The sequence below is a fragment of the Pseudopipra pipra genome, chromosome Z (assembly GCF_036250125.1).
Source record: "Pseudopipra pipra isolate bDixPip1 chromosome Z, bDixPip1.hap1, whole genome shotgun sequence".
NCBI lineage: Eukaryota > Metazoa > Chordata > Aves > Passeriformes > Pipridae > Pseudopipra > Pseudopipra pipra.
The window spans coordinates 9,586,831-9,611,771 of NC_087581.1; the positions used below are offsets into that span (position 1 = coordinate 9,586,831).

At 46.4% G+C, this 24,941-nt stretch overlaps 2 protein-coding genes across 9 annotated transcripts in view; both read left to right on the forward strand.

Annotated features, from left to right (window-relative positions):
- LOC135407034 (phospholipid-transporting ATPase FetA-like) overlaps window positions 1-14,448 on the forward strand; it is a 96,109-nt gene extending 81,661 nt beyond the window's left edge. For all 5 annotated transcript variants that reach the window (XM_064641715.1, XM_064641713.1, XM_064641717.1 and 2 more), the window contains 7 exons: window positions 1,762-1,945; window positions 3,474-3,697; window positions 4,990-5,073; window positions 6,077-6,322; window positions 7,650-7,788; window positions 9,664-9,794; window positions 11,728-14,448. In XM_064641715.1, the coding sequence (XP_064497785.1) occupies window positions 1,762-1,945; window positions 3,474-3,697; window positions 4,990-5,073; window positions 6,077-6,322; window positions 7,650-7,788; window positions 9,664-9,794; window positions 11,728-11,949 (1,230 nt within the window). In that variant the 3' untranslated portion in view covers window positions 11,950-14,448. The remainder of the gene's footprint in view (window positions 1-1,761; window positions 1,946-3,473; window positions 3,698-4,989; window positions 5,074-6,076; window positions 6,323-7,649; window positions 7,789-9,663; window positions 9,795-11,727) is intronic.
- Window positions 14,449-14,655: 207 nt separating this feature from the next.
- RUSC2 (RUN and SH3 domain containing 2) overlaps window positions 14,656-24,941 on the forward strand; it is a 57,725-nt gene continuing 47,439 nt past the window's right edge. The window contains exon 1 of one of the 4 annotated variants that reach the window (XM_064641709.1): window positions 14,656-14,792. The gene's annotated coding sequence lies outside the window, so the exon portion shown is untranslated. Of the gene's footprint in view, window positions 14,793-21,726; window positions 21,990-23,114; window positions 23,454-24,941 lie in introns of those variants that run through there. The other 3 variants (XM_064641711.1, XM_064641707.1, XM_064641705.1) reach the window with 3 other exon arrangements.

The window sequence follows — 24,941 nt, forward strand, 5'->3', positions numbered from 1 at the left end:
GATACTCTCAAGCACATGGTGAGACTCTTGGGGATGGTCCTGTGCAGGGTCAGGAGAGAGACTCGATGATCCTTGTGGGGCCCTTCCAAACTCAGCATGTTCTGTGGTTCTGTGAGTCCATATACAGACCCTGAACACTTTCAGACAGTGTCTGTGTTGTTAAGTACTCTCTTTCCCTCTTTTACATTCACTCACTCTTTACCTTGAGGGCCATAATCCCTTTCAGATCCCCACTGCAAAGCAGACAAGAGCTCTGTCAGGCTCGGTACATCTGCATCACGTGGGAATCAGTTGCAAGCCCCTGCTGGTTCCTACTCCATCCCACAGCCACTCAGACCCTGAGTGCTGTGCTATTAAAGCACCACTGGCAGCAGTGGAAAAGCTTTCTTTTTATTCCTGGAAAGCCACACACTCAACCAGACCGTGGCAAGGGGATCTGTCTCACACAGAGAAACTGAAATCTGAGCTGTGTGGGAGCAGCCAGTCCACACAGAGTGGACACGAGTCTCACCAATATCATGGCTTTCTCCTGGGTGGTGACCACAAGGAGAGTGCAGAAAAAACTAGATGTCATTTATTTATTTCTATGAGCCTGAACAATGGTATTAGTGCTGATACTGTCCCACTCAAACATGGCATCTGCTCAGTGCTGTATCCCTACCTGCAGATAGGTGGGATGGCAGCGCTGTGGCTATTCACACTTCTGGTGTTGCTTGAACAAAGCAAGGGAACAGAAACACATCAGCAGCATCTGTAATGGCATCATCATACCAGTTGATTTGTGTGCAGTAGTACCTTAATATGTGACATGATAACATTTTGGTGGTGCTGTACAGTGAGGATGCCACCTGTGTGCTGACCAGCGGTACTAAAGCTAAGGTGTGAAAATGTCTCTTGTTGAGCCCTTGATGGAGGGACACTGTTGACTCACAGCTCTGTTTCAAGAAGAAAGGATATATGGCCTATGGACTGTGTGCCTTATGCAGAAAGAGCAGTGGGCCTGTTGTAATGGCTCTGAGGAGGAGTGAACCCTGTAGATTCCTGCCGTGCATGTCTGCTAAAAAGAGACAACAAAGAACTGAGCCAAAAAGCATGATCTGAAAGAAATATGAAAGGATAACTCTGCTCCCTCCTCCTCACAGAGAGCTGGAGGGGTGACCAGACATCCAATTATCTCTGTGCTTCCTGAATAGAAATAACACAGATGACTGATTTAAAAGGTCAGCACTCAGAGCAAAGCAGCCTTCTCCCTAGCTTTGTGTTTTGCTTTGTCATGCTCACCTGAGCTTAATATTTTTCATGTTCTGTTTTTTTTTAATTAAGCACTCCTAAATTGAAGTCTTTCCCATTTATACCACAGATCTCGCAGAGCTTAAATAATAATCCAAGTGGGATGAGCAGAAACTCTCTTGCATGGAGATACACAAGGTTTTCTCGGGCCCTGCAACAGCTTCATTAATTTAGTGCTCCTGGTGTTTGACATGCCACTCTACCAGGTTGCATCAGCCAGAGCAGCTGTTGTGCATGTCCATCTGTGGTGCAGATCCAGGTGTGGCATACCCAAGGTGCAAACTGTGTGGCATGATGTGCGGTCTGGATGCTCCCTGTGCCTGAGTGGATGGATTCACTTGGGATATCCCATACCTTCCTTCTGCTGAATGGAAAAGCTATCTCAGTTCTCATTTCCACCTCGCTGCACTCTCTTTGTGAGCCAGGAGATACTGCCTGTCTGACCTGACCACTCCCTTTGCTCCTTTTCAGGCTTATGCACTGGAAGGGAATCTGGAGCTGGAGCTAGTGAGAACTGCCTGCATGTGCAAAGTGGTGATCTGCTGCCGAGTGACCCCCCTGCAGAAGGCCCAGGTGGTGGAGCTGGTGAAGAAGTACAAGAAGGCTGTGACCCTGGCAATTGGAGACGGCGCTAACGATGTCAGCATGATCAAAAGTGAGTGACATGCTCTGGCAGAGTGACTAGCTGGTGTATTTTCTGTCTGAGGTGGGCCAGCAGCAGAACATGTGTCTGAGTGCCTCCTGTACCACCCTCTTTGAGGAACCAAGTGGCTGTGTCCCAGATTTTGGCAGGTCTCTACAGAGCACTCTCACTACAAGTTACTCATGTCTCCTGCCTTCTAGGTCACACTGGACAGCAGGAAGCCAAAGTTGCACTAAGTGTCTGTTTCTCTGTTTCTGTCTTAGAACAGACAAAATGCTTGGACTTGATGATCTTATAGGTCTTTTCCAACCTAAATGATTCTATGATTCTATGAAAAGCCCGCCCAGGCTGTGATGTGTCCATCTGTGTGTCTGCATGGCCACCATCACAAGGGCAATATGTATAACAAACAAGTTTGTTTCATAGAGGGCCTGACTGCAAAGCAGAAAAAAAATCCTTCTGCCTGTAAATAGTCTGTATAATGTTATGGGGGGGTTGTTAACATTTCATTGTGTTAGGGCTGTTTGTTAATTATCTCCCTTGAGTTATAAATGACGGGCTTCCAGGCGCTTTCATCCTTGAGCATCATTTGATGCTGCATTACCTCAGTGAATTTATGAAAAAAATCCCCTATCTAGGTATAATTAAATTAAGATTATTCAGAAGGCCTATTGCTAATCTTTCTTGTGTTAATTTGCGCGAATTGATTAACTGAAGCTTTTTAATTAAGAAAGAAAAGGCTAAGTAGAGAGCTTCAAGGGAGATAAGTCAGGCAGTCAGCAAAGAAAGGCGAAGAAAAGTTAAAGTGTACATGATAATTAGAAACTAACCCACTCCCCCCACCAAGAGGACTGAGACTTTGGGATTTTATCAAGTCGCTGTTCCGTGGAAACCTTTGAATGTAACCAACCTCCAACCATCAAGATTGTTCTCATTAGTTAAAGCTGTATAATTAGCTGTCACATTAAACTTATGTCCATGTTTAATAAACCCAAGTTACCATTAAAAAAGAAGTGACTCTTCTATCTAATTATTTGATTGAACTAATAAAGCCCAGGAAATATAAAAAGGCTACAGTCCGCCTTGTAGCACAGTGTCTGAGAAATCTAAAAATGGTTTGAACATTTTGCTTGTCTGGGGTGATGTTTTAAGGCTACTGGAAGGACGTGGATGCATGTAAAAAGTAAGTCACATGTCAATATAAATTAAATTTATTTTTTCATAACAGCAGCTTTTATGAACAACAGCATTTGTGCTGTTGGAAAGCACTCAGAAACAAAACATAAATTGTCACTGAACCTAGAAGTTCATTCAAATAATAAAATCCCGGTTATGGGAAATGTATCACCCAGCCAAAATCATGGTGCTGCTGAAAGAATTAGTGCTCCAAGGCTATTTTTTTTTAAATGGCTTTGCATATGACTTTTTATGAAGGCTGCGAGGGAATTGACACAGTGCTCCAGTGCAGGGAACTGATTTTAAAAACGGGGTAATCAAAACTCTCAGTGTAATGACGTGATCAATAACCTTCTTGTTGCAGCTGCCCACATTGGGGTTGGTATCAGTGGCCAGGAGGGGATGCAGGCGGTCTTGTCCAGTGACTTCTCCTTTGCCCAGTTCCGTTACCTGCAGCGCCTGCTCTTGGTCCATGGCCGGTGGTCCTACATCCGCATGTGCAAGTTCCTCAAATACTTCTTCTATAAGAATTTTGCCTTCACCTTAGTGCATTTCTGGTATGGCTTCTTCTCTGGCTTCTCAGCACAGGTAGGTCCAGCTTTTGTTTTTTCAGGGCCACTAAGATAATCAGAGGGCAGCGCCTCTCCTGTGAAGACAGGCTGAGAGAGCTGGGGTGGTTCAGCTGGGAGGTGAGAAGGCTCTGGGGAGAATTTCGAGCACCTTCCAGTAGCTAAGGGGCTACAAGAGAGTCGGAGAGGAACTTCTTAGCAGAGCCTATTGCGATAGGACAAAGGGTAATGGTTTTAAACTAAATATAGGTTAGATACAAGGAAGAAGCTTTTTACAAAGAAGGTGGTAAAACACACGGGTTGTCCAGAGAGATGGTGGATGTCCCATTCCTGGAAACATTCAAGGTCAGGTTGGACGGGGCTCTAAGTAACCTAGTCTAGTTGAGCATGGCCCTGCTGATTGCAGGGTCCCTTTACAGGTCCCTTCCAACCAAAACCACTCTATGATTCTGTCTAGAGTTTTCAAACAGAGTATCTGGAAACATTTTACAAGAAAATAAACTAAGCCATTCCTCCTACCTCACCGAATGGACTCAAGTGTCTTCTTCAGCCATATAGGTATAAAGCAGATATTGCTGCATTCATTGTGCTGCTGGTGGAGGACAGATGCCTGAAGACGTACAGAATCATAGAATCATTAAGGTTGGAAAAGACCTCTCAACCATTAACCCAACACTGCCACGTTCTCCACTAAACCATGTACCCAAATTCCACATCCACACGTGTTTTGAACACTGACCACCCTTTCGGTGAAGAATTTTTTCCTAATATCCAATATAAACCTTCCCTGCCACTTATGTGCTTTATGTAGCACATACATCACTTGCAGGGTTTTCAGAAGTGATTACAACCATCAGCTGATGACACAGGTTACAGTTTGGTGCAGATCTTGCAAGACCTATGCTTGCCCTGTTCGCATATTTGGAACAAGCAGTTTAACCCTGAGATGCCTGCGTGTGTCAGCAGCTTGGAAGAGGAGCACATCTACAGTGAAAAAACTGGACTTTGTTCCAAGCAAACCAGCCTCCAACCAAACCCAGACATGGGGAGTGCAGATAGTCAGGGGCTGGGGGTGCAGGGTGGTGCAGAGGGATCCTGCTCTGGCTGCAGCCAGCAGTGGGTGCTGTGCAAACTGGGCTGGTATAACGTGGTCCCTCCCCTGTTTAGGAATGCTGAGCTTGAGTCATCTTATCCCTTTTGTCTTAGTAACATCTCAAACCAAGGTGTTGCAGCATTTAATTGCATATACTTTCAAAGAAATTGAAAAGACAGTGTTTTGCTAACTTTATGTCTGTTATGTTTTTTTTCCAGACTGTCTATGATGAGTGGTTCATTACACTTTACAATTTGGTATATACCTCCCTTCCAGTGCTAGGAATGAGTCTCTTCGATCAGGTACTGTTTTTGTCACCACTTTGGGGATTTTTTTTAATAGAGATTTTATCTCCAGGTGCTTTGAGCTGGTCCCATGAAGCAAAAACAGCTGATCTTTTGGCTAGATACTGTGGTAACCCCTGAAATTATGTCCTCCCAGTGAGAACTTAGACCACAAAAAGAAGGATGCACAAGGGAGATGGTGTATTCCTTCCTAGTCATATGATTTAGGTTTAGGTAATCTTGTGAGGAACGAGGAGTTGGACTTGCTGATCCTTATGAGTCTCTTCCAACTTGAGATATCTATAATTTTACGATTATCCTGATTTGATCTGTGGATTTTAGTGTGTAATGAGACTTTTGGGTTAGGCTGCTGCCTACAGTACAAGCTTCCATTGCAACACTCCCGTGAAGTAGGCATATCCTACTAGCTGTGTTCCTGAAGCCTGACAAGTGACTTTCTAATGACCAGACACAACAATTAATTAGCTAGATCTTTGAAGCCAGATTTTACAGGTTCAGCCTTTTAGAGAGTTTTTTCTGTGGTAATTTCACACACACATTTCTACCTCACTGTTATTGTTTGACAGGACACAGGAGCAATAAAGCTGTTCCTACAAGTTAAATAAGTAGGAACTGGCTACTCTGCAGTGATTCCCAGTGTTCAGCTCTGGACACTTAAGAGATGCAAATAAGAGAGCCTTGCCTGTGTGTTGACCCTGGGGAAGTATTTTCCAAACCTTAGCTTCCAGTCAACTCTCTGGAGAGCAGACCATACAGTCTGCTTTATTATTTTTCTTTCATCAGCTGTCAATTTTTTCAGCACAAGAAAGATGAAATGCAACATGGAAAGTATGCCTAGGTGACTTTGGCATGTGCCATGGTAGTAAGCACAACTGAATGAGTTGTGTGCTAAGCCTTTTCTCATGGAAATGCATGTTAAAGGGACACGGCAGTCCTAAGTGGTCTATCTGCTCAGCTGGGTAGCTGCCAGCAAATCTGACCTTCTCCTCACTGCTTTCAGGATGTGGATGATCGTTGGAGCATGCTGTTTCCTCAGCTGTATGTGCCTGGCCAGCAAAACCTCTATTTTAACAAAGTGGTGTTTGTCAAGTGCATGTTGCAAGGGATCTACAGTTCCCTCATCCTCTTCTTCATCCCCTATGGGGCCATGTACAATACAATGAGGAGTGATGGGAAGGCCATTGCTGACTACCAGTCCTTTGCTCTGATGGCCCAGACCTGCTTACTGATTGTGGTGTCTGTACAGGTAAGGCATCCCAGGTAATATTTTTAGGAATTAGTTTCTGTTTCATGATGGCAGCATCTGGAGGGCCACTTGGGGTCTTGATAGCATTGTATTTGCTGCTGTATCTTGCATTCTTGCAAAAACAAAAAAAGTCTCTTGATGCCTCATTAGTCTCCTCAGTTCAACAGAAAAGGAGATTTGTATGTTAGGAAAGATCAGGGTGACAGAAAAGCAAGAGTCTTTGCCTTGGGAAGTTTGCAATCATAGCCAACAAATCAGTTAAGGCAGGGAATAGATAAGGACTTGTTCTAGTGTTATGGGAAGGGTTTGAAGCACAGGACTGACTGTCTGCTATCAGTTATTTGTAGGTTCTCCATTATGGAGCTGTCTGTGGAGCCTGGGCCATGCATGACACAGATGCTAGGCCTGTACTCACTGGAAGAAATAGCTGAGACCTGGGTGGTAGAAAACTCAGATGATACTATCAGGATGAGAGAGATATCTTAAAAGAAAACTAGTCAATCATGTTTCCCTAGATAATGGTTTCTGCTGTCTGAGGTCTTGTAGACTTCTTTGCTTAACATCCAATGTCAGATCACAGCTTAGGGGTGGGGAATAAGCAGGGCTTATTTTAACTTGCTGTGTCCAGCTCTGGAGCCCTCACCATAAGGAGGTGGTGAACCTGTTGGAGCAAGTCCAGAGCAGGGCCATGAAGATGATCAGAGGGCTGGAGCACCTCTCTGTAAAGACAGGCTGAGAGTGTTGGGGTTGTTCAGTCTTGAGAAGAAAAAGCTCCAAGGAGATCTCATTGTGGCCTTCCAATACTTAAAGGGGGCCCACAAGAAAGCTGGAGAGGGACTTTTTCTGAGGCCATGTGGTGATAGGACAACAGGTATTGGCTTTACAGTGAAAGAGTAGGTTTAGATTGGATATTAGGAAGAAATTCTTTACTGTGAGGTACTGGGACAGGTTGCCTGGAGAAGTTGTGGATGCCCCATCCCTGGGAGTGTTTTAAGGCCAGTTTGGATGGGGCTTGGAGCAATTTGGTCTAATGCAAAGTGCCATGGCAGGGGTTGAAATTAGATGGTCTTTAAGGTATCTTGACATCCTGTCTTCAGTACTGTCCACTGATGAATGCTTGAGAAGAGGGCAATAGCAGGATAAATGTAGTAATGCTTGCCTTGAATGGTTTCCCAGCATCCTATGATTTGTGACTTGTTAGTTCTTGAGACTTGAATGAATAGCAGTCTTAGGGGGAGATGTACAAAATATAGGACGAGCTGTGTTCAGTACAGATCTGCTAAATAATGAAGGCACTGACACTGGCTGTATTTTTCCCTTCTTTCAGATTGGCTTGGACACCTCTTACTGGACAGTTGTGAACCAGTTCTTCATCTGGGGAAGCCTTTCTGTTTATTTTGCTATCACCTTCACCATGTATAGTGATGGCATGTATCTGATCTTCACAGCCTCCTTTCCCTTCGTTGGTAAGCCCTGGGACAAATCTGGATTGCACTCAAAATGGACATACTGCAGGGCTTAAATCTGCTGAGTATTTCTAAGTATATTTCAGAATAGATTGACTGCCCTTTCTACAAGAAATGCCAGGATATTTCTGAGTGATTGGGAATACTTATTTGGAATCCGGTCCATCCAGGTGAATGTGTGCCATGTTCACTTCCTTGTGTAAGAATGGGCATTCCCATAACAGGAATGGTTCTTTATATAAACCCACAGAGCTGGCTGGAACATTTTATGCTGCTCTTCTGCAGGTGTCCAATTCTTACAGATATCTAGAAGCATTTTATTGTCAGAAGGATGTGTCTTCCTTGTAAATAAGTTAACATTTTGGCATAGGAAAGCATAGAAGTACAACATTCAGTTAGACATGAGAAAAATGCCGTGTGATTAAGGTGAGCCTTCTGCCAGGTTAAATGCCAAATTCCCAACAACAACAAAACCAAAAACATTCCAGTGATGACCAGGTCTTTGTAGTTACTCTACATAACAGATTTCTGAACACATGCAAAAAATGATAGCTAACGTAAAAATGAATCTACCTCCTGAGACTCTGACCAGAAGAAACATGTAAGATTAGTGAATTGGGATGTTTTAAATAGCTCTGTGCATCCATAGCCAGTATTGATACAACATTGTTATGAGCCTCTACTTCCAAAATCCCCAAACTTTGTGTTCCAAGTCTCAGATTTTTTAATTGATCAATGCCTTTATTTTTGGATGACTTCAGTAAAACTTGTTCTGCCTACCTTCACTGCAATAGCAAGGGCCTTAAGCCAATTTAGAACTATCTGAGATGCAGGTCAGTTGTTGCAACATATTTTTCAAGCAGGTGATCACGTCCACTGTGAGATGACTTTTACTGTTAAAAATGCTGAGTGAGAGAAGACAGCGTGCCTGTTCAGTTTCCAAAAACAGGTGAATGGTTGGATTGGATGATCTTGAAGATCACTTCCAACTTTGATGATTCCATGGCGATTCTAACTCACTTGCCAGGTATATCACTATCTGCTGCCCTCTCATTACTGTGTTGTTAAACTAGCCATAGTGCTGTGAGACAATAAGGTCATTTTTAAGAAAAGTGTTTCTAGTCTGGACTGAGACAACTTGTTTACTTTAATTTCAGTGGAATTGTATTACAGCAGAATTTGGCCAACTGGAAAGAAAATATTCAGCAACTTTACTGCCAACAACAGCATCATTAAGCCCTGTATTGAGAGTTTTGCAGACTGTTTGTTCTATCTTATATTCATTCAATTTTGGAGAAGCCAGAAGTGAGCACTTTGGTTTCAAAGAACGTGTCAGTGACACACCAGTACATGGCTGTAGTTCTGCCAATATACCCATTAGGCTACACTGTCTGTGCAGATACCCAGAGCAACACATGCTTCTCTCATAAAGGGCTGTGATTCCCATTGTCTGCTGTGCAGTCAGAGTAGTATTCCATATGCTTCAGGAAATGGTACTGGAAAGTAACAAAGTAGTATTCCTCCTTTTCCACTAGAGTCCTGGCAAAAGGTGGGAGGGCTGGACTTCTGATGAAGGTCTCCTGAACATTTATATGAATCCTTTGCAGTGATTTGACTCTTTCTAAAGAGATTACTCTGACATCATTGTATCCCTGGGTTGTTGCTGCAACTGCGTCTGGATATTTCATTTTTCTTTGCTCGTGACAGTGACACTGGCATTGCTGTCCTCTCTACAGCCAGTGAATTTCACTGTTGGAGATGGTGTCTGCCATGTATTTTGGTCTGTTTGTCAAGTTCTTTGAAATCAGAGAGCAAAAGGTTCAGGTGAACAAGAGGTGCTGCTTTTACTGTTTTAATCATGCTTTTGTTTTTCAGGTACGGCTCGAAACACCCTCAGCCAACCGAATGTGTGGCTAGCAATCTTCCTCAGCATCACCCTCTGCGTGCTGCCTGTGGTTGGCTTTCGATTCCTGAAGACTCAGTTAAAGCCAACACCCAGTGATAAAGTAAGGAGATACCTTATTAAACCAGAAATCCTGCTTACTATGGCCTAGGTTTACCATGGAGCCATGGGCTTGGCATCGCTTGGAGTGTGTGTCTCTGTCTGTGCAAGTGCCACTATCCGTCTGTCCCCTACTTCCCTGAGGAGGATTGAATTTGGGTTTTGGCACAGTTCAAACCATCTGCAGCTGGGACCAAGGCTGAGATTATTTAGATGTGGATTAGAATGCTCTGAGGCAGGAAAGCTGCACTATTTTTAGGTGCAGGGTTTAAGCACTGTGGCTCAGTGGCAAAGGAGTGGTGTGTTTCTCCTGCCCTGCTGCTGTGCAGTTTTTAGCCTGGCAGACCACAGCCTTCCACCCTCCACCCAGGTAGACATGTTTGGTGGGGATTTTTTTGATTTCAGAATATACTTCTTTTGTAGCCAATGCTTACATGCCCCCTCTGAAACCAGATGCCTTCCCATCCCCGGGAATATGAAGATGAGGGCAGTAGGGCAAGGAGAGGCTGGGAGTGATAGAGTGGGCAGAGAGCTCATAGCCCACTGCAGCCAAGAACAGCAGCATGCACAGAGCTCCTCAGGCTCGCTTCCAAACAGGAGCATCTGCTGAGTGCTACTGCCACCTCGTGCTTCCTTTATCTCCCTGCACCGAGCTGCCAGGAACCAGTGTCAGAGCACAGCACCAAGGGCGTGCACCACAGTTGACTGCCGTGCCTGGTCATCCTCGGGATGTCTGTGGAGCTCCTCAGGTTCTCCAGGACTTTAGAAGGAGTTAGGGGAATTCTCAGCCCTTGCAGAGAGGGTAGGTGGGTGCTAGTGAAGAGTTCTAGGTAGGGAGGTCCTTGGGACAAAGAGGCAGTTCAGGGGTGTAAAAACAGGCTGAGTTTACCCCTCAGTTGAGTAGAAGTCAAACAGCTGTCACCCAGAATTCCAGCTTCAGTGCTAGGGTCAGGCATATCTCTCTCTCTCTAGCACAATATTACTTTTCTGCCTCCTCTGGAAGTGAATGGTCACAGGAGAGGAGTATTTGGGTTTCCTGCTGTGTGGACTTGCCCAGCTGGCAGTAAATAGACCCAATGTTTAGAGGGGCCAAGTAACTATCACTGCCGTTGGGCCAAGCAAGAAGCACAGGAGTCCAGCAGCTGGGGATTCTGCTGAGCCACAGGCACTCAATACCAGCCTCCTGCATTAGACAACCTCTTTCTGAAAAGGTGCTTAACCACAGATTAACTCAGTGGCCACTTGGGAGCAGAAAGCCCACGACCTGCAAATAAAGTGCAATATTTATTTCCCTTCTGGCAAGGAGAACAAGAATCTATCAATCCCAGTACGTGTTCAAGGCTAGGCTGCATGGCGTGTTGACCAACTTGGTCTAGTGGCAGGGGGATTGAAATGATAATGGTCCTCAAGGTCCCTTCCAACCTAAAACACTTCATGATTCTATAATTCTATGACAATGATCATTCTCATCACAAAAAGCTTTTACATATCAGAAATCCCCTTTAGTAGTCTGTTTTCCATATTAAATATGCCAATTCTTAAATGTTTCCTCATTTGTTTTCTGGACTTTTGACTATGGTCAAGATGACTTTCACATTTTGGGTGATTTGAGTGCCTTGAAGAGCTGCAGTAATACCCCAGCCGGGGCATTACAGAGCTGCGAAGAACAATACACGGAAATCATTCCCTCCCATGACTTACGGATGACACTCCCATTAATGCCTTTTAGAATAAGATTGCTTTTTCCTTTTACCAGGCTGCCGCCCCGTGCTGCCAGTTCAGTCGCCGTTCTGCCTCCCCTCCTGCCATCTCCCCCTTTTGTCAGTCACTTTTGGCCTTGGGTCGCTGCTTTTGTTTCCCTTTCTCTGCTCGTCTTCTACTGTGCTTGTGAATAATGATGCACTTTGCACTTTTTCCACCTTATTTTCTCATTTCAGGTCCTGCTCAAGATCAAAGAAGCCAAAAAGCGGCCCCCTCCGCCCTCACCCAAGAGGCGGCTGCGTCGGACCAGCACCCGCCGCTCTGGCTATGCCTTCTCTCATCAGCACGGCTTTGGAGCACTCATTATGTCCGGCAGAAACATGCGGCCAAAATCACCTTTCGCCACAACAGGAACATTTTCACCAAACAGTGACAAATATAAACACAAAGGATTGTAGAAAAAAAAAAAAAAGGAATGAAAGAAAAAAGAAAAAAAAAAGAAAAGGACAATACTCCCCCCCCCAAAAAAAATAGCAAAGCAAACCAAAGTAAAGGGCTGTCAGGAGAGGACCGAGCCAGTGGCTGCCCAGAGTTCTGCCTTCCAGGCTACCAAATCAAGGACTTGGGCCTTTCCTGTCACCCATATGTATCTTCTGATTCCAGCTTCTTTTCCAAAGATGCGTGCTGCTGCTGGGGAAGGTGGGCAGGAGTTGTATGGTATCCCAGAGGGCCTCCATGGAACAAGAGAGAATGTGCTGCAGGAGGCATATCCACTCCCCAAGATTGCTCATAATGCTATTTTTTCCCTCCCTTTAACTACATACCTCAGAGCAAAGAGAAGTCCAGTCTGAGAGAAAGGCTGAATTGGCAATGCCTTTCTCATTCTTGTGCCTTTGTTTCTCTTCATGAATCCACTCTGGACCGTATTACTGGGGTGACAGTATCGACCCCAGGTGTGCCTTAGGTCCAGCCACACAAACCCCAAATCCACAATCTTTGTAATACATGTAATCTTGTAGCCTTTTGGTTGTAATCCACTTTCTCAGGAGATGGCCAGTGCCCAAAGAGCACCCTCATCCCACACCTGTGATCAGGAACTGCTGCAAGCTCAGACAAACCCTTACTTGGTCAAGGGACAAGGAGTTGACACTCCTCAGCCTGCGCTGTTTTATCTGCATTGCAAATCTGCTCCTGTAAAAGATCATTGTCCTCAGAGCCCTCTCAGGTTTTGTAACTGGGCACCAGCCACTTAATTTAAACTTAAAATAAAAGAGCAGAAGATGCCCAGACTCCCATATGGACCAAATAATAAAATCTGGCCCTGAGAAGCCCATGCCATGGTTAGGGCTCAGCTGAGCTGCCAGCTTCAGGTGTCTCCACCACCATAACAGACTGAGATGCACATGCATCTGGCTTGATGGTGATTACACAAGCAGTATTGAAAGAAGAAATGCTATTTCATGGCTAGCACCTGAAATAGCCTTTACTCCACTGGTGCTGTGTTTCAGTGTAAGGGATGAAGTTCCCTGGTGGCTCCCTCACCCTCCATGATGAGCAGTTCAGTCAAGATTCAGAGGAACTTAATGAGGCCTTAAGAGCTGCTGCAGTGTTTCTCTGGTCTGTGCTGGCTCACATTTTATTTGGGAATGGGTTGTCTGTCAAACATGGGTGGCAGAGAGCTGAAAAGCCTACCAGTCTGACTACCAGCAGAGGGACCTAAAATGCACAGACGCAGCCAGAGTCATGGTGATCTTGAGGAAGTGGGATTTGCTCACTGTTTTGTTTCACCAGCTCCATGATCAGCAAGGTTACTGGGTGGAAGGCCAGCGTGGCAGCGTGAGAGTTTGTCCTGCCAGCACTGCTGAGCTGTTTAAATGCAGCTTTTTTTTGTGCAGAGGACTATACAGCTTGTGGGTTGGGATTTTTTTGGTTTGTTGGGGTTTTTTTCAGCTCCTTCATACAATTTTAGACTCCTTTCTTGTTTTGAATTGATTTTTTTTTTTTGTGCAGGAATCCTCTGACATTTATGGGGAGCTCTCTGCCATGAGCTTCTGAGCTGTCAGGGGTGGCAACCTATGATGGCAACAGGCCAGCTATGCCCCCATTTCATCTGGTCTGCATGGAACACCTTGCTGCCTGTGGTCACAGTTTCAGCAGATTGTTTAAACTCTTAATAGAAGGTTTCATCTCCCTGGGTTTAACTGAGCACAGAAAAAGCCCCAGTCTGTTGCACCTGCTGCTCGGGGAGGCTTGTTGCAAACTGTGGTATTAAATTTCAGCATGGCCAGTGCAAAACTGGAGCTGAGACTGGATCTAGGCTTCAGTGTCCAGGAGCTGCTTGCTAGGGAGGGAGCAAATTCTAATCTGGTGATCTCCCCTGCAAGGAGTCACCTAAGTGATGTGAGATCTGCACTCTGGCTGAGGAAACTGCTGATAGTGAGTGCTTGTTGCCTCCCTCTGATTTACCATTCACTTTGCAGAGACAATCACAGCTTTCTGATGAGGATTATGTCTTTCACAGTCAGCCTCCCTAGGGTTAGAGGAAAAAGGAGAATTTGTGCAGATAAACAGACATCCCCATGATACCCAGACTGCTCTGTGGTCTGAGAGTCCTATCAAAGCTGTTCCTAGCATGTGATGCAGCAGAATATATTGCAGAGCAGCAGAGGCAGACCTTGTGTTGACAGAGCAAGGAAACTCTGACACTGTGCCTCTCTTCTCACATGGTTTACGTGCAAAGCACTCACCTCCTGGCTAAAAGGGGATTTGAAAATGTTGGATACGACATGCAGGGGATAATAAAGCTGTTGGTGAGCTTGCACCAGATACAATTATTTCTGTAGTTTGACACAATCAGCATTTGAAACACATCAGCTGGCAGTGATGTCTGTTATACATCACTCCTGATTTTGTAATATAATTGTTTTTGGTTTTGGTTTTGTTTTTGTTTTTTTTTTTTTTTTTTAAATAAAAAGAGAATATTGGGATGATAGATTCCCTGGCACCCTGTTAATTGATCTGAGCAGTTTATAACCAGAAGTGCATGGTAACTCCTGGACCTCATAAAGCGGGAGGATGGTCTGTGGGAGGACGGATCTGAGAAGACAATGCTTTTTTCATCCGGTATCCTGATGCGGGAAACGCTCAAATTCCCAAAATTTTCCATCCTAGCTGGGATGTTTTAAGAGGAAACTTAAAGGAAACGTCAGACATCCTTAGGCGGAGGACACAGTGGGGGCGGGCAGCGTCGAGAGCCCGCCCCGTCAACCGGCTGTAAACAGCGGAGCGATGCGGGCGATCGGTAAGGGACGGCGGGGCGGGGGCGGGGGAATGGGGGCTTGTCCGTGGACGAGGGGTGGTCTGTATTTCTCATGTGCGCAGTGCTCTGCTTGGTCCCCAGGAGAAGGTGAAACCTTCTGTCATCATCTCTGTGCGATGTCTAAAATCGATAATCTGTAGGTTTTTATGAAGCCCTCATTTTTATGATAGGTCAAAAAAATTAATTCCTGAAATAGGGTTTGGATTTTGTTTTCACTCCCTACCTTTTTATCCGCATGATTCCATCATATAAATATTTATAGTTTGAACATTGGTCTGCTGTTGTGCCTGTACTTGCCACTGCGCTGGGCTGCAATTTAGGGATCGAGAATGATTATGTTTTGATGGTGGTGAAGCTCTGGAATAGGTCGCCCAGAGAAGCTGTGGATGCCTCCATCCCTGGAAGTGTTCAAGGCCAGGCTGGATGGAGCTCTGAGCAACCTGGTGTAGTGGAAGGTGTCCCTGCCCTTGGCAGGGGGTTTGGAACAAGATGATCTCTAAGGTTCCTTCCAACCCAAACCATTCTGTGATTATTTGATAGCCGGTGATAATATGGTTACACTGTATCAGAGGAGAGCTGAGAACATCATCTCTCTCCCCTGAATCCACAGGATGACACAGAGCAACCTCTGCCCCTAATACTGTGGGGTATCAGGAGCTTTCAGGCAGAGACACCTCAAGGGTGTTTTCCATTGCTAACTGCAACACTCGCATTCTTTCTATGCTGCCTGGTAGCTCTCCCTGAATCAGTATGCATCCATGCAACTCTTTCCCACTGTCCTGTAGCCTGGAAGTCATATGAGCAGCTCTTAGGAAATGGGAGGGCAGAGGAGCACTGCATTCCTTGCCCTGGGTTCTCCAAGTGGAGTGATCCTCAGCAAGGTCTTTTGGATGAAAGGAGACATCTCATTAGTGCCCCATGCTAATTACTAGCTGGAAGAAAAATAGGAGCATAAAGATATCTGTGGGCATAAGCACTGTATCCTGTAACCCCATCAGACCACTGATAAACTTCATCCTAAACCCAGCCATTCCAGCTGGAAAGCTTCCTGTTCTGATGGTTGATTTTTCCCCCCTCTAATTTTCAACCTAAATGTGTTCACAGTGCATTTATTCTCTTGTTGTCATGCCAGCATTATCCTTTTGCTTCAGCAGTTTTGTTTGTCTCCTGTGATATATTTAGACAGCAATCCTATCCTCTCTCTGCCTACATTTGGCTAGGCTAAACAAGCCAGGTTCTTAAGTTTCTTCTTGTTTGATAGGTTTTCTGTTTCTCTCAGGGCCTTTCTGCACCTGTTCGTTTGAGTTTATAATTTTTAAATGTGGCTGACCAGATTTTTTTTTTTTTTTGCATGATGCTTTGTTATCATGCCTGTACAATAGCTCTGGTATTTCACTGAATTGTCTAGGCTGCATTTGCTTTTCTTATGGCATCATCACCTCAGTGATCCCCAACACAGCTTCAGTGGTTATTTTTCCTAATTTTATTGTGAATATGCACAATTGTTAGCTAAATTGGGTTAGGTATGTAAATACCTCTCCTCTCTCACTGTCTCATGCCTGACAACATGGGGTGGAGCTGAAGTCATCACAGCATAAGTCTGCGCATGTTGATGCTTTAAACTGGTGCCTTGTCCTCAGGGGCAAGCTTTTTCCACGAGGGCTGGCAAGGGCTTTTTGCTGCATCTGCTTATGTGTTGGTTGATGTAACTATGCTGGAGTGAGGAGCTGTCATTTGTCCTGGTAATAAGTGGGGGGGCATGGGAGGGGGCTGAGTTCCCAGCCTCAGCTCCCAGACATCTCTGTCCCCGTCCCTGTGATAGGGGTCTGTGCTGCTGCAGGGCTCATGTGATGGAGGGCTCAGCAGAAGGGCACAGAGCCCCGCAGCCTGGGCTTGACCTCTGAAGTGCTTCTGGCCACATCTGCAGCTCAGCTACTCCTTGGGTTTTCCAGAGCTAGTCTTCTGCAGCCCTACTTTTTGTAATTCACTTAGAAGGCGGAGAGTGTTTTTTCTCTTCCTGGCAATGTCGAGAAGCCACCTCTCTCTCTCTCCTGTTCCTCGCAGCATGAAGGGAAGCGGTTTCCGTACCCCCTGTCTCTTTCTCCAGCCTGCCTCTCCAGCTGGGTGGAGCTGGCTGTACTGAGCTGTCAGCTCCTGCTTTTCCACACGGAGCTGAGCCCTCTGCCAGACTTTTCAGCTATAAATGGATCTGGCCTTTTCCAAACCACCCCCCTCCCCAACACCAGGAGATGTTGTGGGATGCAGGAGCTGGGCCAGGCTTCCTCTGAATTAGGAAAACATATGATCCAACCGCTGGCTTTTTGTAGATTCTCTGGAAGCATCGTGCCTGGCTTTGGGGGAGCTGTGTGTGCCCTGGTGAGGGCTGTGCTGCCGAGCTGGTTGTGTGCACTGCTGTTCCCAGACCTGAGAGCAAAGCCGGGGCAGACCTGTAGGTGCTATCCCCGCGCATCAGCCCGCAAACACAGCGCCATCTGATCTGAGTGCTGTGTCTCCAGGGAAGGCCAATGTTTTTGTTACTGGCTGCATCCTGCTTCCACATCCGAATTAGGCACTTAAAAGAAGCCTGGCTTTTTTACGTAATGAACAACCCCGCTTGCCTCCCCTAATTTTGGGATTTATGGCAGAGATCCTGAGATCTTTTAAGCTTTACTGCATTCTTCCTCCCCTGAGAGGCAGGGAGGTTCAGCATCTCCTGGTTCACCAGGGAGCCAGGGCCTGAAGTATGCAAACCAAGGTGACTCAGGGAGTCAGTAGCTGCCCTGGATTTTAAACTGAAGTCTTTTGTGTCATCAAGTGCTGCCTCCATCAGCCCTGCGGGCATCCAGGCCATTCATTCCATGAAGAGTACAGGTCTGTATTTAGAAAACTAATTTGTACTCTCATGTTGAAAAATTGCAGTCTGAAAGTCTGCTAGTTTGTGTGCTTCATAGAAGCTGCTGGGCAAGGTTCCAGTCTGGTGACCTTTTGCTGGCAGCAGTGGGTTTGCATCCTTTGGGCTTAGACAGCAACACCTAGAACAGCTGCTTCAGAGGCTTTCTTGCCTCCTGGCAGTCGTCCCTCAGAAACCTTCAGGCTGTGGATAAGGATTCATAGAATATTCAGAAGGTGCAAGCCTGGTTTATGGCTGCACAGTATTCTGCCCGCAGTTCTGCTTCTGGTTCAGTTTTTGCTGTGACAGCAGATGCTGTCTGACACATTTTCCTGTGCAGGATGCCTGGTATCCTCAGTTTTCTCTAGTCAGTGGCTTGATTGTTTTGCCTTTTGGGTGGGTCTGTAAGAGCTATTGACTGGCAGTGTCATTGGGTGATACACAGGAATATATATTTTCTTTTTTTTAAGGTCAGCTGGAAGATGTAATATCCCAGACCAGGATATTACATAAGGGTTATGGTTCACTAAAACCTCATATCTGTCTTCCTTCTGGGATTGTGGGCAATATTTTGCATGAAACAAGTGAGGGATAGATGAAGTGCTCCTTCACCCTTCCCCACTCCATCCCCAGGCTTTGAACTGGGAATATATGAAATGAAGGTACTGTGTGTAGTTGTAGGTGCCTGATGCTTTTTCCTGTGGAAAGCTCTGCTGAAGCTGGGCCAGGCATTAGATCCTTCTGGTTTTACAGCTCAGCGTGCTTCAGGTTAAACTTGGTTGTGAGGAGGTTTTCTGCTTGTTGTGTCCCTCCCAGATATTCAGGGGGGCTGGCTACCCCAGTTCTCTCTGGATTTATGTAATCTGCATTCCACGGAACACTTAATTCCCAGTTAAGTTCTTCATCAAGCCCTGGACACATAGCAGAGTTTTCAGAGGTTTGTTGGCTCTAGGTCTCTGTCCCTTTGATTCTGGAACATAAAGCCTGATTAAGGTTTTGGTACTGATACCTTCTGCTCATCTGAAGCCAATAGTTTCTCCTCCTCCTCATTCTTTTGTGTGCTTGCCTGGACTGGGAATCATGGTTTCCACAATTCACTTCCATTGTGCCTGGGGTCAGTGTTTGCTGAGCATCTTTGTAGTCCTTCAGCATTGCCCTGGACTCTGCACTTCCAACTGAGTCCTCCATGGAGCCGTGGATGGGACTGTCACCCAACAATGACAGGCTCTTTTAGGAATCCTTGGCAGAATGACGATGGCACTGAATCATATTTACAATTAAATCTTTATTTTCTTAACAGGTTCCTGGTGACCAGGAACCATAGAATGGTTTGAGTTGGAAAGGACCTAAAAGATTATCTAGTTTCAACCCTTCCATGGTGGGCAGGAATGCCACCCAGTAGATCAGGTTGCTCAGGGCCCCATCCGGCCTGTTCTTGAACACATCCAGGGGATATCCAAAACTGCTCTTGGCTGCCTTCACAAGAGGAAGTTCAAGTTAGCTGATTTCACAATGGCTGGTTCAAACTGCACCAGGATCCTCCTTGAATGCCAGGGCAAGACATTTGTTCAGACACACATCCATGAGTGCAGATTTGGTGTGCTGCAAATCTCACCCCAGCAACAGGATGTGGAATGTGGCCATCCTGCTGCTGTTACGGTTGTGCTGCCATATACACAGCACTGAGACTGTGCCTGGCAAAGCTTTGGAGTACGTCTGCCTGTGCATGGCCTGTGTCAGCATCAGTTCAGCTGCACATCACGAGCATTAGAGCTCCACAGTCCACCGTGGGATATCCACTCAAACAGAGCATTCCTGGTCAGTGTGCTTGGAGCACGCCTTGTCCAATGGTATGCTTTACAGGGCACCAGGTACCTGCAGTGCCTGATCCTGCAGGGATCCCTGTGAAACACATGCTGTGAAACACATCTAGCTATGGTTTGGAAGATGTAGTGAAGACTTCAATTTTTCTGATGATTCTAAGGTAGTCAGGGTAGTTGGTTTGAAAACTGCCTGAAGAATTACAGGTGTATCTTGCAGAACTTTAGCATGATACAACAGAAAATGAGATTTCATGCTGATAAAATGCCACTTATAACAGTGATTTGTGAACAGTTTCTCACCACCCATAACAAGCCCTTTGGAGTCACTGTGAATTATTATCTGCGCATATCAGCTCAATGCTCAGCTGTAGCCAGAAAAGGTAGAACTCACACTGAAAACAAAAAATGCTGGTCTGTATTCTTTTATAATAGGTATTCAGTCATGTTGTGCCTGTATCTTGAGTTCCACATACCAGCTGGTCACTCTGTCTCAAAAAGAGTGACATAGACCTGGACATGATAGAGAAAAGTGGAATGGGGATGATTAAGCTTCTGTAGGAAGAGAGATTAAACAAGGAAAAGTGAGGAAGCACATCCAGCAAAATTATTTATTAGACTGGAGGTTAAGGAAGTCCTGTTTCAACACAGTTGATTTGTAGAACATGTTGCTACGAGATGGCATGAAGACTGAAAATACACACAGATTCCAAAAGGAACCAGACACCTCAATGGCAGAGATGTGTTTCAGTGTCTGTGAAATGTGATGGTCAGTGTGCGACCTCCAGCTCCAGAAGTTCCTGATTGTTGCAGGCTGGAAGAATGTGTTTTTAGGAGAAATCACTCCATACTCTGTGATTTGTATATGCCAATGCCAAAATGTTGGGGGTAGGGCACTAGATCAGAAGAATTCTTGGAGTAACCCAATAAGGTGGTTCTGGTTACCAGAACGTGCTGAAGCGGTGGGGCGAAAATGAACTGATTTGGTTTTGAGCACTTCTGGTCTGATGGCTCTCCTGTGGGAGTTACACACAGGTCACCACAGATTTTCTTATCACTTTTATTAGCAAATCTGGGAGGACTGTCAGGAGAAGGGGACTGATGTAGGCGTTGCCCACTGGCTTACAGGGTGTGCCAGTCCAATGATTACTGCTCTGCCAGGCAGGCGAGATGCCTGGCATTAGCTATCCAATCCTGTCTTTGTTTCCCCTTGAATTCTGATTAGGATATGATTTATGTCCTGATGGAACAAAATCTGGACTCTTAGAGCCTCTTATTCACATGACTGTGGGTGGTGGTGTTATCCATCGAAATGTCTCGTCCTACGGAAAGGGGAAAGAGCAGGCTATTGCAAATTCTATTGTGAATTCCTTTATCCTTTCCAAGTCCTGTGTTGCAATTTCCTTCACAGTCTAAATAGCAAAATGTCTCCAGTGTCCCTGCACCGAGAACTGTGAAAGTCTGGAACTGCACAACTTTGAAGAGTCTTGTTTGCTCATAATGAAATGCCTTTGATACTCATTTTAGGAGCAGTAGTAGGAGCCACTGTTATTTGCTGCTAATCCTTTTGAAAACTCACCAAATCAATGCTTCTGGATTCTTTGAGTTTTCTTTTGTGGAAACTGGCTATAGCAAAAGCAAAAAGCAGTAATGGGCATATGATTTTTGTCTGCCATTCAGCTTGCCTCAGAGGGATTCTTCACTGCTTAAACCTGAATGTGGTATCATAGTGAAATTTTGGGAACACTAGACTTAGAATCATAATTTTACTTCTGCCTTGTTCCTCGAACCCCAAACTACACACTCAGAAGCATTAGAATGTTTGTGCCTCTTTCGATGGGATGGATGAAGGGTTTAAAGCCCATTCCCCTCTCCCTGCAGAGAAGAAAAACGTCTCTTGGCAGCGTCAGGCTGTTTTTAAACGAGACAAATGCTCATGGTGCCTGTCTGCCAGAGCCCCCAGCCCCTACACCGCGTCCCTTTTTAGCCCACTTCTCCACGCATCTATATCTGGCTACAATTCCTTGCTCTGGGAACGTGACCTCATCGTTGTTTTGGTATTTCCAGTGATTCAGCCTGGTCCGGGGCAGGGAGGAGTCATTCCTGGTGCAGGCTGACGGGTGTTTGTGCGTTTCTGGAATTCCAGAGCAGTGCAGCCTCAGCCCTTCCGCTGCTTTGACAGCTCGGCTGAGGCCGGGCTGGTGCACCGCATTCCTGCCTGGCAGATGGTCTGGGCGCAGCTGGTAGAGGGACTACCTGCTTTTGGGGGTAGTGGGGATCCCTGTCTTTGCAGCGTATCTGCTGTGGTGAGGGTGAAGAAAGCTGCGAGCAGTAGTTTGTGTGTCGAGGAAAACCACAAGGAGTCTCCACTTTATGGGTGGTAACAGAGTCCTGCAGAATGCTCGTTCCTGTTTATGGGCTGCCAGCACCCCATGACGAAGTTAACTTTGCAACATCTGCAGCAGCTTGGTAAGTGTTGTGGCCCTTGTTTTGCAGGGGATGCAGGGGGGGGGAACTAAGGCACTGAGTAGGGAAGTGGCCTGCTTGAGGTTTACACATCTGAGCTGGAGGTTCCCCCGTCCTGACAGAACAGACCACACTTGCTTCAGAACCACATGAACTCCTTGTTCTTTGTCACTGGTTTCACCCAGAGGTCACTTGTGTGAGCTATATGCCTGTCTGACACAGGGCTTAGAGGCAGTGCCTGCTGTGGTATGAAATGTCCCGAAACAGCTCCTTCTCATCCTCCCCCTAAGGTCTTTCAAGTCTTGTTTGATGGGCACTGATTAAAAGCTACAAACCCTCTCTGATGCTGGTTCCAATTGTAGTGCAGCAGAGGCAAAGCCCCCAAACCCTTTGACACTTTGCTGCTTTGCTGACCTAGTTCCTATCCCCCGTCTTTCAGATTTGGTGTAAATCCAACTGCAACACAGCTTGTAAATTACCCCAAAATGGCAGGGGAAAAGAATCCTAGCAGTAGGTGCCAAAGACACTGAAATTGGGAGAGAGGGTAAGTCTCAAACATGTGGGGCCCATGAACACGGGGAGAAGACCTGGACAACGGGAATGGGCTCCTGCACCATGAGCTGATCTGACAGATGGATGGAGCAAAGCTCCAGTCAGCCTTTCTCCCTGGTGTGGTGGGCTGCTGTGGCATTTGCACCAGAGAAAATGTGAGGCTGAGGCTGTCCCAGGTGGGGCTGGAGCTGTCCCAGTTGGGGCGCAGGATGGGAAATTGGACAGGTTTGCATTTCTGCTATGCAAAATACTGCGTATGGAGCTGTAGGAGCTGCTGAAGAGTGTGGAATTGGGGGAGGTCTCCCCTTGCTCTTGGTCACTTCTTCCCAGGCTTCCCCTGGCAGGCAGCTGCCCTCCCAGCCCGCTGTCCGAGTGGGCAGGCAGTGGAGCCATCCCGCACAGCCCCGCCACGCTCTCCCCGCTCTCTGTGCCTGCTGTAAATGGCTCTCTGTAACACGAGCTGCATTTCTGCCATAGCCCTCTCCAGAGCGCATCTGTATTTACACTGGGGCTTTCATTAGCAATCTGGCCCTTGCGCTGCCAGCAGCCCGCAGCCCTCGCTCCTCTCTCCTGCCCACACGCGCTGTGGGTGAGACCCTGGCACCGCTGTGCCGGAGGAGGGGCAGGTGGCTGGCAGCAGGAGGAATTCCTCAGCCGGCTCCTGTCTGGAAGAAGTGCCTTGTCATGTTGCCTGTTGCCCGCCGTCCTGCATCAACAGGGGTGCTGCCGGCAGACGCTCCCTGCAGCACGGCTCGCTGATCCCTGAGCCGGCACGGGGACAAGCTGGTTTTGCTCTGGATTATCGCTGGCTCTGCATGCTGTATTCTTCCTGCTGCTCTCATGCCATTGCTGCTGCACTCGGCTTCCAGCTGCGATGAGCTGAGCCCGCGTCCTGCGGAGATTGTATCTAGCAAGGTAGGAGCCGATCCCTTCTATTTGTTATGCTGAAAGTAATGTGGCCAGTCCTGCCCCTGCCTGGAGAGCATGTGTTAATTAGTGGTTTTGTATTGCATTGTTCTGTAGCTCTGATGAACAGTCAGTATGCTGCTCAGACTGTAGCCTCTCTTACAGGGAAAGAAAATGCATATATACATTTTATTTTTATCTACACACTGGAGAAATGAAACTTTGGCCCTTTTCTGCTCCAGAATGGGGTCCTCTCTTCTGTAACTTCTCTGTTCTCATCCAGCATCCTGTGCATGTTCTCCAGGTCATGTCACCTGCTTCTGTGGGAGATGTGAAAGTAGAGTGCAGTCTGATGTGTCTTGGGAGACAGTGGGAGGGAGGACAAACTCAAGGAAGACAAAAATCAAGGAAGTTCAATAGGCTCAGAAATGGCTTTAGAGAAGTTATTTTTAATCCAGAAAATTAGACAGGGGAAGAGCCTTCCTTTCCCTAGATAGTCTCAAAAGGGTGATTTGGTTTGGTTTTGTTTTGTTTTGTTTTGTTTTTCCTTCAATTCCTTAGGGCACACTGTTTTGGTATGGAAAGGCCTGAGGCTGCTGCTGTCCCTAGGGATGAAGGACTGTCAGTCTTGTTGGTTTGGTGCCTTCTTTCTAGTGAGCCTTGCTGGCATTTAAAGTTTCACCTGACCCCACAACTGCACACCTTTGCCTGTGCTGTATAGGAGAAAAGAGGTGACGACTGAGAAACCCTACCCCTTCTGGATTTCCCCACAGTAGCCAAGGAGAGATAAAATAGGAGGGCTTTAGCATTTTCTGTGTTTAGGCACAACTGTTCCCTTTTTAGTCCACGGCAGCTGGGATGTGCTCACAGCCATCCATCTTCCCCAAGCTTACTGTACCTGGGCTTCCCTCCCATATGGATGAGTCTGTCTCCTCAGCAGGATACCAGGCCTCCTGCAGGTGATTGCTCACTTCTGAGCACCAGCCCAAACAACAAACTATGTTTTAGGGCCCCCCTAGGTCCCTGTGAGGAGGATAAGGGGGTGCTCTAGCTTTGCTTCCTTAGCATATCCTGCTGTGCTGCCAGTGGGTGTATAAATAGTGCCCACAGTGTACTATTTTGGTGACAAGCTCTTCCCAGGATTCATCCAAAGAGTTATGTGAGCAAGTGTTAAAAATAACACCAAGCCCTGCCCAAGTGCTGGCATCATTTCAGCCAAAGTGTTGGGAATCTTCCATGGAGAGCAGCCTTGGACCCTTGGGGGGGGGGAGGGGGAGGGCAAGGGGCAGCAGAGGGGGTCCAGCAGGTCTTCCTGTGTTTTCCTCTTCTTACTGGTCCTGCTGACCACAGGGGACTGTGACCCTCAGGTTCTGCAGGTGTGCTGATATCAAGAAGGTGTGAGGCTTTCACTTCTGATTAGGTTATTTGCCACTGGGCTTTCCCTGTGTGTTTCTGAGTATTATCGCTATGTCTAATGTGAGGTACAGGAAATTCCCA